Source organism: Sus scrofa, chromosome 7 (genome assembly GCF_000003025.6).
Source record: "Sus scrofa isolate TJ Tabasco breed Duroc chromosome 7, Sscrofa11.1, whole genome shotgun sequence".
Taxonomy (NCBI): Eukaryota; Metazoa; Chordata; class Mammalia; order Artiodactyla; family Suidae; genus Sus; species Sus scrofa.
The window spans coordinates 78,494,325-78,508,584 of record NC_010449.5 but is presented as its reverse complement, the minus strand read 5'-3'; the positions used below and the strand labels follow the sequence as shown (position 1 = coordinate 78,508,584).

Sequence of the window (14,260 nt, the reverse complement as noted above, 5' to 3'; positions counted from 1 at the left end):
TGTAAGATAGGCTCAAGAATGTATTGTACAACATGGGGAATATAGCCAATATTTTTTAATAACTGTAAATGGAAAATAACCTTTAAAACTTATATTAAAAATTTTAAATAAAAGTAAAAACTAACGTAGAGCTTGGGTTAGGGGCAGTGTGTAGCTGGCTCATTCAGGCTCACAAAAGCTGACTCTCAAACCTTTAGGAATTCTGTGAGCCAGCTGTGAAACATAGCCATCATTAAATATTACATTGAGTAGGCTTGGAGTTTCTGCTGTGGCACAATGGGATTGATGGCTTCTTGGGAGCACTGGGATACAGGTTCGATCCTGGCCCTGTGGAATGGGTTGGGGATCCGGCGTTGCTGCAGCAACTGCAGCTCAGATCTGATCCCTGGCCCAGGAACTCCATGTGCCACAGAGCAGCCAGAAAAAAATAAATAGAAAAAAAAAATAAGTTGTATAAGCTTACAATTGAATAAATTATATTAAAGACAAAGGTAATAAATGCTATAAAATCATCACTTTCTAATTATTTTACCACATCTCGCCATTATCTACTCTTGACCTTATTTATATCTACTTTATCTATATTGTGGAAATACTATACATAAACGTGCTGCTGAGGTACCTCTTTCCAATTCTGTGTCACCGACTGCATGTTGGTAGCTTGAAACTTGCCATTAAAGGAGTATTTACACTATGGAAATTAGAAAATGATATTAACCAGGACTTATTTTTCCAGATTGCTGGTTGTGAAATATTTACCAGCATGCCACTGAGTATGGGGTTGCAGCCTGTACGGTATCATACACAGTTTGCAAGAAAGTTTTGAGAAATGAGGTACATCGGTGTGGACGAAAATGTGGGTGAGGGGAGATTTTCTCAGGGATTAGGCAGTACTCACAGGGACCCTTTGGGTAGCCAGGGACAGCAAGTGCTCCCCCAAAGCAGACAGGGACCATTCATCCAACTTTTCATCCAGCTCCTAAAAGAAAGAGGCTGGTGTCATGTGGCTGCATGGGAGATGATCAGTAGACAACAAACACTATAGTCTGCTCAGGAAGTCGTCAGAGCTGAGTATACCCAAACCTTCCCTGACTAGTCAGGCTGTTCCCAGGCCTCTATCTACTCCTACATTTCTGCAAGGTGGGGGAGGGTGTCTGACCTGGACTTGAGCTTGGAGTTCAGTGGCCGTCTTCAGGATACCTTGCTCTGCATTAATCACAGGAGTCTTGACAATGCCTCTTCCACACAACAAGAGATCCACCTGCTCTGTCCGAGCCATCATCATTCCAATCAACAGGAGCACATAGTTCAGAGGGGGCTGATTGGACAAGTATCAGGGTGAAATAAAGCTCCCTTATTCCAGAATCCACCTTTGCCCATCCAGCTCTGGAGGCTAAACATCTCCACTGGTTGGGGAAAAGTGGACAAAATCCCCAATTAAGAAAAGGACAGCTTTAGCAGCCCCCAGAAAGGGCTAATGAGGAGGAAGGTGGAGAAGGGCTAGGGATGCCTGCCCCAAGTCAACAATGGGATGGAAGGAGGTGAAAGTGGTACATATTTTGGTGACAGAAACGTAAAAAATATGAAGGAACCAAATGTGAAAGGTTGGTGTTACCGTCCATGAACAGGCCTGAGACCACATTCTAGGAATTGTTCCTAGAAACCAAGGTCTGACTGAGAAGCTAGTGCATGACCTCTCTTTTAGTCCTGAGTGCTTGCTTGGGGGAACCAGGTCTGGGAACAGGACGCCACTCAGGATCCCCAGTAGCCTACCAACCACCCGTCATCTTTTTATTCTTTTACCCCTTGCAGGTTACTCTTGGGAAAGATCTTGTCTGCATTAGCATCTGTCAGATAGGCCAAGAGGGTGCGGCCTGGCAGAGGGGGCAGGCTGTGTTTGACGGAGAGGTTCACAGCTGTCTCCAGGGCCTGTCGATACCGAGCCAGCATCTCACGGTCACATTTCCACTGTCTGCAGGCAGGAAAGAAACAGACAGAGGGCTCAGGAGCTTCTCTGTTTGCCACTTTGAGAAAGATGGGAATACTTGCCATTCAAATATTAAGTCTTCTCTCCCTCCACAGCCTGTCTCCAGTGTCGGTAGAGAAAACAGGGATGGAGCTTCTCCTGGCCCCCATTCTACAGGACTCCCCTAATCCATTCTCATGGCAGAAGAGAAGTCACCTGTAGACCCACTCTCTGAAATCGCTTGCCATGCTCACCAAATTAATCCATACTTACCTCGGGGGGCAAGATTTAACTGCTATATATATATATATATATACACATACACACTTTTTTTTTTTTTGGTCTTTTCTAGGGCTACACCCACGGCATATGGAGGTTCCCAGGCTAGGGGTCTAATCGGAGCTGTAGCCACCAGCCTATGCCAGAGCCACAGCAACGCGGGATCCAAGCTGCATCTGCGACCCGCACCACAGCTCACAGCAGTGCAGGATCCTGAACCCACCAAGCGATGCCAGGGATCGAACCCGCAATCTCATGGTTCCTAGTCAGATTTGTTAACCACTGTGCCACCAAGGGAACTCCAACTGCTACCTATTTTTAAATGTAATGTAAAGAACAAATGCTGGAGTTCCCTTACGGTGCAGTGTTTTAAGGGCCCAGTGTTGTCACTGCTGTGGCTCAGGTTGCTGCTGTGATAAAAGTTCCATCCCTGGCCCAGGAACTTCTGTATGCTGCAGGTGTGGCAAAAAAAAAAAAAAAAAAAGAACAAATGCTAACTTCTTACTCTGAAAAATGAAATGGATGAAATGGAATTTAAAGGAGGAAGAATTGAACATCCTACCCACTTTTCCAAGACAATTTCTATTTTAAAGTATTCAAAGTTACTAAGTAGCTTTAGTTCATGAGGGCAGTTTTTTTTTAGAGTTCCAGCTAATAAACATGGGGAATGATAGAAAACCCCCATTCTGTAGCTGCTAATGAAACAATTAATTCAGGCAAAGAACATCAATTAATAAACCATTAGCTTTACAGTGAAGAAATCAGGGTATCATCACCTAAGAGCACTGATCAATCACCAGCACTATGAGTAGGACCACTAGACTTCTTGTGGTAGTGAACCTCCTGATCCTCTATCCTATCAGGGGGCGAAAATTCTGTTAGTCTTACTCACAGTGCTGGTACAAAGGATCACCTACAAAATATTCTTGCAAGAAAAAAAAAAAGTTAAATCTAAACCTATTCAGGCTTTAGAGTTAATGCCCAGGGTACATGAAATAGAAAAACGAGTTAGATGACACTGAAGAAAGAGACAAATCTGGAATGTGGGACATTCTGAGAGGCCCCCTGAGCATAATTTCCACAGAAAGGTAATGGCATGAAAACAATTAAAAAGATTTTAAGGAGTTCCTGTTGTGGCGCAGTGGTTAACGAATCCGACTAGGAACCATGAGGTTGCGGGTTCGGTCCCTGCCCTTGCTCAGTGGGTTAACGATCCGGCATTGCCGTGAGCTGTGGTGTAGGTTGCAGATGCGGCTCGGATCCCACGTTGCTGTGGCTCTGGCGTAGGCTGGTGGCTACAGCTCCGATTCAACCCCTAGCCTGGGAACCTCCATATGCCGCGGGAGCGGCCCAAGAAATAGCAACAACAACAACAACAAAAGACAAAAGACAAAAAAAAAAAAAAAAAAAAAAGATTTTAAAAGATTTAAGAGCCTTAATAACTAAATGTAATCTGTGTATGCCTTGTTTGGATTCTGACTTGAATAAAACTGTGAAATGATACTTTTAAGACAATTGGGAAATTTGAATATAGACTAGATAAATGATAATACCAAGCAATTATTTTCAGTTTCGTTAAGTATATTAATGACATTCTGACCATACAAGAAAATGTCTGTTTTAAGAGACACATGTGAGTTACTGAGGGGTGAAATAAAGTGTATCATACTATTCAACATTTGTTTTTAAAAACATCTTCAAGGGGTTCCCATTGTGGCTCGGTGGAAAGGAACCTGACTAGTATTCATGAGGATGCAAGTTCCATTCCTGGCCCCACTCAGTGGGTTAAGGATCTGGTGCTACCTCGAGCTGTGGTGTAGGTTGCAGATGAGACTTGGATCTGGCGTTGTTGTGGCTGTGGCATAGGCCTGCAGCTGTAGCTCCAATTCAACCACCAGCTTGGGGACTTCTATGTGCTGCAGGTGTAGCCCTAAAAATCAAATTAAATAAATAAGTAAATAAATAAGATAAAAATAAAAACATCTTCAAAAGGAAAAGAAATGAGGAATTTCCCTGTGCTGAAGTGGGTTAAGGATTCAGCATTGTCACTGCAGTGGCTCAGGTAACTGCTGTGGCACAAGTTTGACTCCTGGCCCGGGAACTGCCACATGATGTCAGCACAAAACAAGGAAAAAAGAAAGCAAGAAACAAGAAAAAAAAGAAAAGAAAAAGCAGAGAGAAATCAGGAAAGGAAGGCTAGTGAAATCTAGATATTTACTGAATATGGCTAATAGCTTCATGGGAGTACATTTTATTATTCTCATTATTTGTATGCATGTTTAAAATTTTTACCTTTTTTTTTTCTTTCTTTTTTTTTTTGGCTTTTTAGGGCCACACCTACAGCATATAGACGTTTCCAGGCTAGGAGTGGAATCAGAGCTGCAGCTGCTGGCCCACACCACAGAAACAGCAGTACCAGATCCAAGCTGCACTGTGACCTATGCCACAGCTCACGGCAATGCCGGATCCTGAACCCCCTGAGCAGACCCAGGGATCAAACCCACATCAGAGTTCCTATTGTGGTTCAGCTGTTAACAAGCCCAACTAGCATCCATGAGGACTTGGGTTCAATCCATGGCCTCACTCAGTGGGTTAAGGATCTGGCATTGCTGTGAGCTGTGGTGTAGGTCACAGAATCGGCTTGGATCCCGTGTTGCTGTGGCTGTGGCATAGACTGGAGGCTATAGCTCCAACTGGAGGACCCCTAGCCTGGGAACCTCCATATGTGTGGGTGCAGGCCTAAAAAAAAAAAAAAACCAAACACACCTTCATGGATATTAGTTGGGTTCGTAACCTGATAAGCCACAATGGGAACTCCCTCATTTTTTTAATCTAGAGAATTCAGTAGTCTCCAGCAGTGCTAACCAAGAGAAATAAATTACAACTAGTGAAATTACATTTAAATTACACATGTAATTTAAATTTTTCTAGCAGTGGCATTTAAAAAAGTAAAAAGAAACTGGAAACATTAATATTACATTTAATTTAGCCATATATATATAAATATTTTCATTTCGACATGTAATTAATACAAAAATTATGAATGAGGTAATTTATATCCTTCTCCACCCTGTCCTTGAAATCCAGCACATCTCAGTTTCCATTAGCCACATTTCAAGTGCTTAATAGGGACATGTGGCTAGTGGCTACACAACTGGGTCATGAAGACATACTGTTTGGACTGCACCCTCAGCTGAATTCTTTAATAACCCTGTGTTCAGCCAGTGATTCACTGATTCAGGTGAGTCCTAGCCAACGAGACCTACTAGAAGGTTAGATAATCCCTGCATGTGTCTTGAATGAAATGAATGAAGATACTGTGGAAGCATTGAATGCTGGGACTTTATCAAGCTTTCAGAACAGGTTTTATGCCTGCCTTTAAATCTGCTTGATGATAACTATCTTTATACGTGTCAAAAGAAAAAGGAAAGTGAATGGGTCAGAAAATACACGCAAAGAGAAACAAAAAGAAAAGCAAACATATCACAGAGAATTAAAAGAAAAGTGCAAACTAGAGCCTAAGCAGAGAGGCACTATACATGCACCAATTCCTCTTGGACTACATGCTGACTCACGCACTAAACGCACTAAAATGCTACAGGGGCTGATGGAATCCATGGAAACCAAAAAAAAAAAAAAAAAAAATCACAGATAACAGAGTGAAGGCCCAAACATAGATTTTGTCTCATGATCTCTCTAGAGGACAACGTTAAAGACAAGGTTTGCTGTGCAGGAGACGACTGGAACCAGGGGAGTCTCAGCAACTTGGATGACCAACAAGCATGTCTTTGGAGAATAAAAGCTGGGGTTTCCAGATGGTTCCCCAGCCCTTTCAGGGTGCCTCCTGCCCACCCATTACTCCCAGATAGCACACACTCGCGCACACACCTGGCCTTGTGTATTTTCAGCTTCGTCCGCTTGAGCTGCTCATATATCAGAGGGATCATCATTGCTGCCCGAAGTTCCCGACGACTTGGTTTGCAAGACTGCCAGTAACTGGCAAACCTCTTACCATATCTTGTGTTTTTAATCATTATCCGCTGTAGCAGTTTCGTATTGGAAGGAAATGGCAATGCTGTGTGGCAACAGGTAAGTATCTGAATCAGGAGATTCTATTCCCGCATCGTGTCCTCCCATAGCTGTCCTGAGTCCTGACCCTTGGAGTTGGCCAGTGTCTGACCTCTGCCCACCCCACACCCTGAGACTGGAAAGCGAAAGGCTGAAAAATCCCAGTGCTGCTGTCTTTTCTTTTCTTTTCTTTTTTTTTCAGGGCCATACCCACAGCATATGGAAGTTCCCAGGCTAGGGGTCAAATTGGAGCTGCAGCTGCCAGCCTACACCACAGCCACAGCAACACCAGACCCAAACCGTGTCTGTGACCTACACCTTAGCTCACAGCAACGCCAGGTCCTTATCCCACTGAGTGAGGCCAGGGATCAAACCCGAGTCCTAATGGATACTAGTTGGGTTTGTTACCACTGAGCCATGACAGGGACTCCAATCTCATCTATTCTCAGATAAGAGAGACAAACAAGAGTTGGAAAAAGAGAGATAATACCTTTCTTTTCAAGTTGAGCCTCAAGGTCATTGATGGAATCATGAGCATTAAGGAATCTGAATGGAAACTGTCGACTATGGATCACTGACCTCTGGAAAGCAAGGGAGGCTCATGAGTAGAGGACCAGGGAGGTATCTGGGGTTTCAGGGACCAGGAAGATGAGATAAGCACTCTATTAGATCTGCGGGAAGGTGAAGAAGAGCAAAATGGATATTAGAGAAAGGTGGAGAAATATATAGAAAGACGTCACATGAGAATATGAAAAGAGGTAAAGAAAGGAGAGGAACAGAATGTTCTGTTTCTTTTATATCAGGTTCTCTGAAGTTAGTTACATCACAGAATCATCTCAGAAAACAAAAACGAAAGTTCTCCTACTCCAACCTCTCAAAGGGATGATGAACCCCCAGATCTGTGTCCCCCAACCCATCTGTATCTCCATACCTGCTTACAGACCACATGGAAATAGCCTGGTGGCTACGACCTTCCTCAGCCACCAGGAGAAGCCTACCGCCCTGCCCCTCACACGTACAGCCTCCTGGAGTCTCTGGAGCACAAGCTCGTGGTGGAAGTCGCTGATTCCAACCCGCAGCAGATTGCACAGATTCCGAAGCATGGCCATGAAGGGAAGCTTCCCCCTGTCTGTGAAGGTCGGCCATAGGTGAGAAAAGCAAACAAAGTTTGAGTGAGAGAGGTCAGAGACCAGAGCAAGAAGCTCAGAGGCCATGCTGAATCTTCAGGTTGGAGGAAATGAGGTGCTAACATATGATCTATCCTACACAACATGCTTTAAAGGTCTGGAAAGATAAAAATGGGGTTGCCTGAGTTTGGAGTAAAATCTATACAACCCATAAACAGGATTTAGCTATTTATTTCTCTTTTTTTTTTTTTTTTTTTTTTTTTTGCTGTTTTTTTTTAGGGCTGCACTCGTGGCATATGGAAGTTCCCAAGCTAGGGGTCAAATCAGAGCTGTAGCTGCTGGCCTACACCACAGCCACAGCCACAGCAATGCAGGATCTGAGCTGTGTCTGTGACATACACTGCAGCTCACAGCAATGATGGATCTCTGACCCACTAAGCGAGGCCAGGGATCAAACCCACATCCTCATGATACCAGTCAAATTCATCTCTGCTGTGCCATAACCAGGAATTCCCAGGGTTTGGATATTTCAATAAACTACTTAGGTTATCACTTTTGTCTGTTGGCTCTAGCCCTGAGACTGGACTCAACTGGCAAACTACATTCTCTATAATCTAGCATAATGATTTCCAAACTTTTTAGATGGCTGAAAGAGAAATTTCCTAGTATAATGATATTTATAAATTATATACATGTAGTACAATCATTCATATATCAAGGTACAATACACACTTAAATTATAAATTCACCATTAACAGTTGAGTGTAAATCCATACTACAAAGAGTCTTCTTGATAATTCTTAAGTTTTTTGGCCAATGTCTAATAAGAGATGGTTAAATTATTTTAAATTATTCTTTATTTGAAGATAGATGAAAAAGATTTATCCTGAAGCAGAATTTTACTTCTGTCACTTTCTCATTGTTCACTTGTCTCTTGAGATTAGTATCACCTTCAATCACAGTTTCTTTATAATGAAGGTTTAGGTCAATTTTAGAGGGTTAATTTGGTTAATACTGAATAATAATTCAAAATCCATTTACAATTCAAAGGTAAGCTGCAATAAGTCACATTATGCAGAAACCAAAAAAGGGTGAGGGGCACCTTCAATGTCTTTGTATTGTAGAACTCCTACTCGTCCTCAATAACCTCAACTATCATACATGACATACAGCCACATAACAGGCACTAAGTGACTATAGGGGTTCAATCTGTACAGTAAATATTGGAAACATTCTTTCTTTTAGACAAAGGTAAACATAAATAGGAAGTACCATCTAGAGATGCATTCAGACCACATTAAAGACCACGCCAACTTGCCTGCCCTCCCTCCCCCCACATCCCAGGCACTAGCCAGCACCATCAGTAGAATTAGGAAAGCGGTGGCATCTTTTTTAAGGTGATATAAATCCCATCTGAATTATAGCTAGAAGCTTTCAGCCTTCTGGAAGTCTGGGGCTCTTCAGTCATAATTCTTCTTTTTTTTTTTGTCTTGTCATATGGAGGTTCCCATGCTAGCAGTATAATTGGAGCTGCAGCTGCTGGCCTATGCCATAGCCACAGCAACACCAGATCCTTAACCCACTGAGCAAGGCCAGGGATCGAACCCGCGTTCTCATGGATACTAGTCAGGTTCATTAACCACTGAGCCACGAGAGGAACTCCTAGTCATAATTCTGATTTATAGTCTGTGTAGAACAATTAGGTGGTGTACACAGCATAAATTATATGTTACAACTCATGCACTATTGCACCCTTTGTCAACTCATAAGTTTTGCTCTAATGTTGATAGGGATGAAGGTTGTCTAGATCATTTTGATAAGAAATTAAATTTAATATCATATTTAGGATACTAGAAAATAAAATGAAGATTTAACCTATAGATTGAGAAAATTCAATGATTTCATTCCAAAAAAATGTATTAATGAGTTACTAATGAGCCTGTGGTTTACAAAGAGGGATCTGTATATCTGATTACATTTTATCTTACACATGATAGAAGGTTCTATTCCATTTTTTCTTTTACTTCCTCTTTCATCTTTGAACATTTAAAGTCAGCTTCTTTCTGTTGAAAAATATCTGACTTGTAGTTATATATATGTATAACTGGGTCACTTTGCTGTACAAAAGAAATTGATAGAACATTGTAAATCAACTATAATAAAAAAAATTTTTTAAACTCAAGCAGTCAATGGGAGTTCCTGTCATGGCTCAGTGGTTAATGAATCCGACTAGGAACCATGAGGTTGTGGGTTTGATCCCTGGCCTTGCTCAGTGGGTTAAGGATCCGGCGTTGCCATTAGCTGTGGTGTGGGTCACAGACGCAGCTCAGATCCTGCATTGCTGGGTCTCTGGCGTAGGCTAGCGGCTATAGCTCCAATTAGACTCCTAGCCTGGGAACCTCCATATGCCATGGGTGCAGTCCTAGAAAATGGCAAAAAGACAAAAAAAAAAAAAACCAAAAAAACTCAAGCAGTCAAAAGTCAGATATTTTTCAACAGAAAGAAGCTGACTTTAAATGTTCAAAGATGAAAGAGAAAGTAAAAGAAAAAATGGAATAGAACCTTCTATCATTAAAAATAAACTAGCTATCCTCCCCCTGCAAAAAAATAAAAAAGAAAAAAACAGAAAGAGAAAATTGTAAGTAACTTGGTCTTCCCCATTTGAATTCATTATCACAATGTGCAAATTACCTAAAACATCCATGCCCTAAAAATGGGTTTTGGTAGAGATTCCAATATGCCATGGACAGTCCTACCTTGTTTGGATAAGTTACACAGATACTGACACAAGTGAAATCAGAGAGAAAGTACCACTTTTGTCATGTGTTGATAAAGGTTTGTATATCCCCTAACTACATCTGGAATTATGACCAGTTACCTATAATGCCAGTGCTACTCAAAGCAGGCCCACTGTCCACTTCAGTGGGTCAATGGCAGACCTTACAAACCCAATCATTTTCAGGGATGGAACCACCAAGCAAAAGAATAATAGCGTCATGCCATGGAAATCTAGGGTGCAAAATGCAGAGGCACGAATGAGGAAGGGAGGGAGGGAGTGTGATGGTCAAGGTTACCCTACCAATGAGTTCCTCCCAGACAGAAGCTTTGTTTCCCCGCAAGCTCAGCTCCCGCTCCCAGGTCTCAGGCCGGGCAAGCTTCATCCGTTTCCCAGCTCTGCTGGAATCCCAAGGGCCCGGGAGGCGACTTCGAGAAAAGGCCTGTAGGTTGGAGGGATATCTGGAACAGAGGAGGAAAAACTTATTATTTCAAAGCCAGCCAAAACTAACTCAGAAATGAAAAGGTGAGTCATCCAAAACTAGTCAGTTGTGTTTAAGGCCAGTCTGCCCAAACTAATGTTGCTGGGGCCCAGGGCTGTTGAAGAGTCGGGGGTTACCAAGATGGAGCGTGTGTTCAGGGTACATCTGCTCACCTGCAGCCCAGCAGGGCTTGGACATGCTGGGCAGGCTCCCTGATGTGCAGTCGCTGTACCAACTTTTTCAGGGTGAATCTTGGCTCACTCTCTTTCTTTGATACTGGATTGTAGGTCGCCTCAAACTGTGGAAATATCCCCAAGTCCCCCAGAGTCATTCAATCTAACACTGTGGTCACTTTTTTCAGAAAACAAAAACCAAGACTATCCTATTCCTATGAGGTACTTTCTTTCCCCAGAGTAGATCTCGGTAGAGAATAAGAATAGGGGGTAAAAAATCTCCAGCAACAACAGCTCCTACGGCGAGCATAACAGAATAGGTCTATGGGGTCACCACGTTTCATTTACACAAGGTTGAACTATCAGTGGTTAATGTGGGATGACTGGCTTGAGAAAAACATGAGGATAGAATAAAGAGAGAACATCTTGTTCTTGGAGGGAGGGAGAGGGAAGAGCAGCTCTTATTTAAATCAGTCAGACATGGAACAGGGAAATGGAAGCATCAGCACAATGCAGGCTGTGAGGTGTTTTAAGAAACAGAAAGATGCTGGCTTTCAGAATTTTCTATAAGAGGGGAGTTCCCGTCGTGGCGCAGTGGTTAACGAATCCGACTAGGAACCATGAGGTTGCGGGTTCAATCCCTGGCCTTGCTCAGTGGGTTAAGGATCTGGTGTTGCCATGACCTGTGGTGTAGGCCGCAGCTGCGGCTCAGATCTGGTGTTGCCGTGGCTCTGGTGTAGGCTGGCGCCTATAGCTCCGATTAGACCCCTAGCCTGGGAGCTTCCACATGCCGCGGAAGCAGCCCAAGAAATGACAAAAAAAAAAAAAAAAAAAAAAAGAATTTTCTATAAGAGAGGAGCTAAGTTTAGGGTGTAGTAATAGGATGAAAATATCGGTGGACCAAATAAGGATACGTTTTCTTATAATATTAATAAATATTTTCCTATTTTAATGATGATGGTGGTGACGTCATCACTTATTCAGTGCCAGGAACTGTTAGAAAGACCTTAAACACAGTCCCTGATTTATTTAATCCTCACAAAAACCCAATGAAGTAGGTACTGCTATCATCCTCATTTTATTTATTTTTATTTTTGGTTGTGTCCATGGCATCTGGAAGTTCCTGGGCAAGGGACTGAACATGCGCCGCAGCAGTAACCCAAGCTGCTGCAGTGATAATGCTGGATCCTTGACCTATTACACTACCAAAGAACTCCAATCCCCATTTTATTTTTTTTATTTTTTATTTATTTATTTATTTATTTATTTTTGTCTTTTTGCCATTTCTTGGGCCACTCCCGCGGCATATGGAGGTTCCCAGGCTAGGGGTCTAATCAGAGCCGTAGCCACCAGCCTACGCCAGAGCCACAGCAACGCAGGATCCGAGCCGCATCTGCAACCTACACCACAGCTCACAGCAACACCGGATCTTTAACCCACTGAGCAAGGGCAGGGATCGAACCCGCAACCTCATGGTTCCTAGTCAGATTCGTTAACCACTGTGCCACCACAGGAACTCCCCCCATTTTATATGTAAGGAAAATGAGGCAAAAAAAGGTGCATCATGCTGGCCAAGGTCATGTAGCCAGCAAGTGGTGGTGGTGGTGGGATTCAAATCCACGTGGTCTGATCAGGTTCTATGCTCTTAACCACTAAGTGCAGTGACTTATTTGCTAATTAAGCGAAAAAAGATTTTGTGTTTGGTTTGTTTTTAAAACTTCCTACGGAAGGGAGATATTTCATAATGTTTTAATCACTTATCCAGCTGGATGTACCTCTTGTCACTCAAGTAGGATACCAAAGGAGAGCAAAAATGGAAATAAAAGGAGCCTTTCCAGAATTCCTGTTGTGGCCCAGCAGGTTAAAAACCTGATTAGTGTCCATGGGGATGCTGGTTCGATCCCTGGCCTCGCTCAGTGGGTTAAGGATCTGGTGTTGCCATGAGCTGTGGTGTAGGTTACAGACATGGCTCAGATCTGGCGTGGCTGTGGCTGTGTAGGCCAGCAGCTACAGCTCTGATTAGACCCCTAGCCTGGGAACTTCCATATGCTGTAGGTGCAGACATAAAAAGACAAAAAAAAAAGGCTTTCCCAGTGCCCCCATAATCACAGTTGAGAATTCCCTAGGTAGGACAGTGGTATGTGCCTGCTACACTCACTATTAGTACTTCTAAGCCAAGTGAAATTCCATTTCTAAATATTAGTTGAGAAAAGACTGTACATGTACATTCAAAACCCCAGAACAAGGACTCACCATCATTTGTTCACCTTGAAGAGGCCGAATGAACTTTGGCAAAAATTGCTTTGTCTTAGAAAATGTATGCTCCTTCTGTTGGGACAGGAGAAGCCATTTTAAAAAAGAGAAGTGGAGACTGTCCCTAGAGAGACCCATTCCAACAGCCCTAAAAGCCCATTGCTACCAAATAGGAAGCCGACTGGGAAGAAGCAGGCCCTGCCCTCTGCCCCCTGAGCTCTACCCAGCTCCTCTGCCTATCTCTGACTCCTTCTTTGCCTGGTGGCAGAAACATGTCAGGTGCTTAATGTGGGATCCTGGCGGAGGGGTGTCAGTGTGTTCCCTCCTCCCCCTACTTTCCCAGGGAAAGAGGCCTAGGCTGTGAATGACCAGGGATGAGACAGGGACTGACTGGAGGGCGGGGTGGCCGGCGGGGGCGCCTCTTGGCCCGGTGCTTCCGAGGGTTGTACTTGGCCAGTTGGTACTCGTCAAACTGGGCAAATTTGTCTGTCATCGCAGCACGTAGGCAGGCAGGCAAGGGCACCAGCTTGTCCTCCTCTCCTCTGGCCAGGCTCTGTCAGGAAGAGGAGAAACCATCAGGAATGAGACCCTCTAGACCATTCCTAGAGTTAAGAGAGAGCACAGAATCGGGAGTGTGGCCCCAGCACCAGCTCTACAATGACAGTTTCTGTGGTCCTGGGCCTGTTGGCAGACCTCTCAAATTCTCATGCTCTTCATTATAAACACGAGATCCAGAACACCAATTCTTCTCAAACTCTGTCCAGCCCTTCTCAATAGTATTCTCCCTGTTGGATGTCCCAGCCTGGTAGAGGGAGAAGCTATCTGGTCTGGGTACCAGGGTTGAGGATGGCCAAGTGGATGCCAAAATACCTGAGAATTTTCTCCAGGGATATAGCGAGCAAAGGAGAGGGAACCAAAGGAGGGTCAAAGCCCAGGGAACTGAGTACCATACCTGGTAGAACTCAGCTACCTGGATCCAATCAGAAGGCAGCTGGACGATGGCACAGAAATATCGTCGCAGGTGGGGGCGGCAGACTGGCAAGAAGGCAGCAATAGCCAAGACGTTGTTGGCTACATCCCGGACATTCAGCTGCTGCCTGGCGTACAGAGATGCCTAGGGCACAGGGTGGGTGGGCT

General features: G+C 43.7%; 1 protein-coding gene across 1 annotated transcript in view; it reads right to left on the bottom strand.

Moving 5' to 3' along the window:
* The window catches only part of TEP1 (telomerase associated protein 1), a 41,938-nt gene that overhangs the window by 21,601 nt on the left and 6,077 nt on the right, over nt 1-14,260 (bottom strand). Inside the window, 11 exon segments of the mRNA XM_005656313.3 lie at nt 899-979; nt 1,160-1,318; nt 1,804-1,972; nt 6,134-6,320; nt 6,804-6,894; nt 7,333-7,442; nt 10,520-10,677; nt 10,871-10,995; nt 13,124-13,198; nt 13,515-13,676; nt 14,076-14,237. Coding sequence (XP_005656370.2) covers nt 899-979; nt 1,160-1,318; nt 1,804-1,972; nt 6,134-6,320; nt 6,804-6,894; nt 7,333-7,442; nt 10,520-10,677; nt 10,871-10,995; nt 13,124-13,198; nt 13,515-13,676; nt 14,076-14,237 — 1,479 coding nt within the window.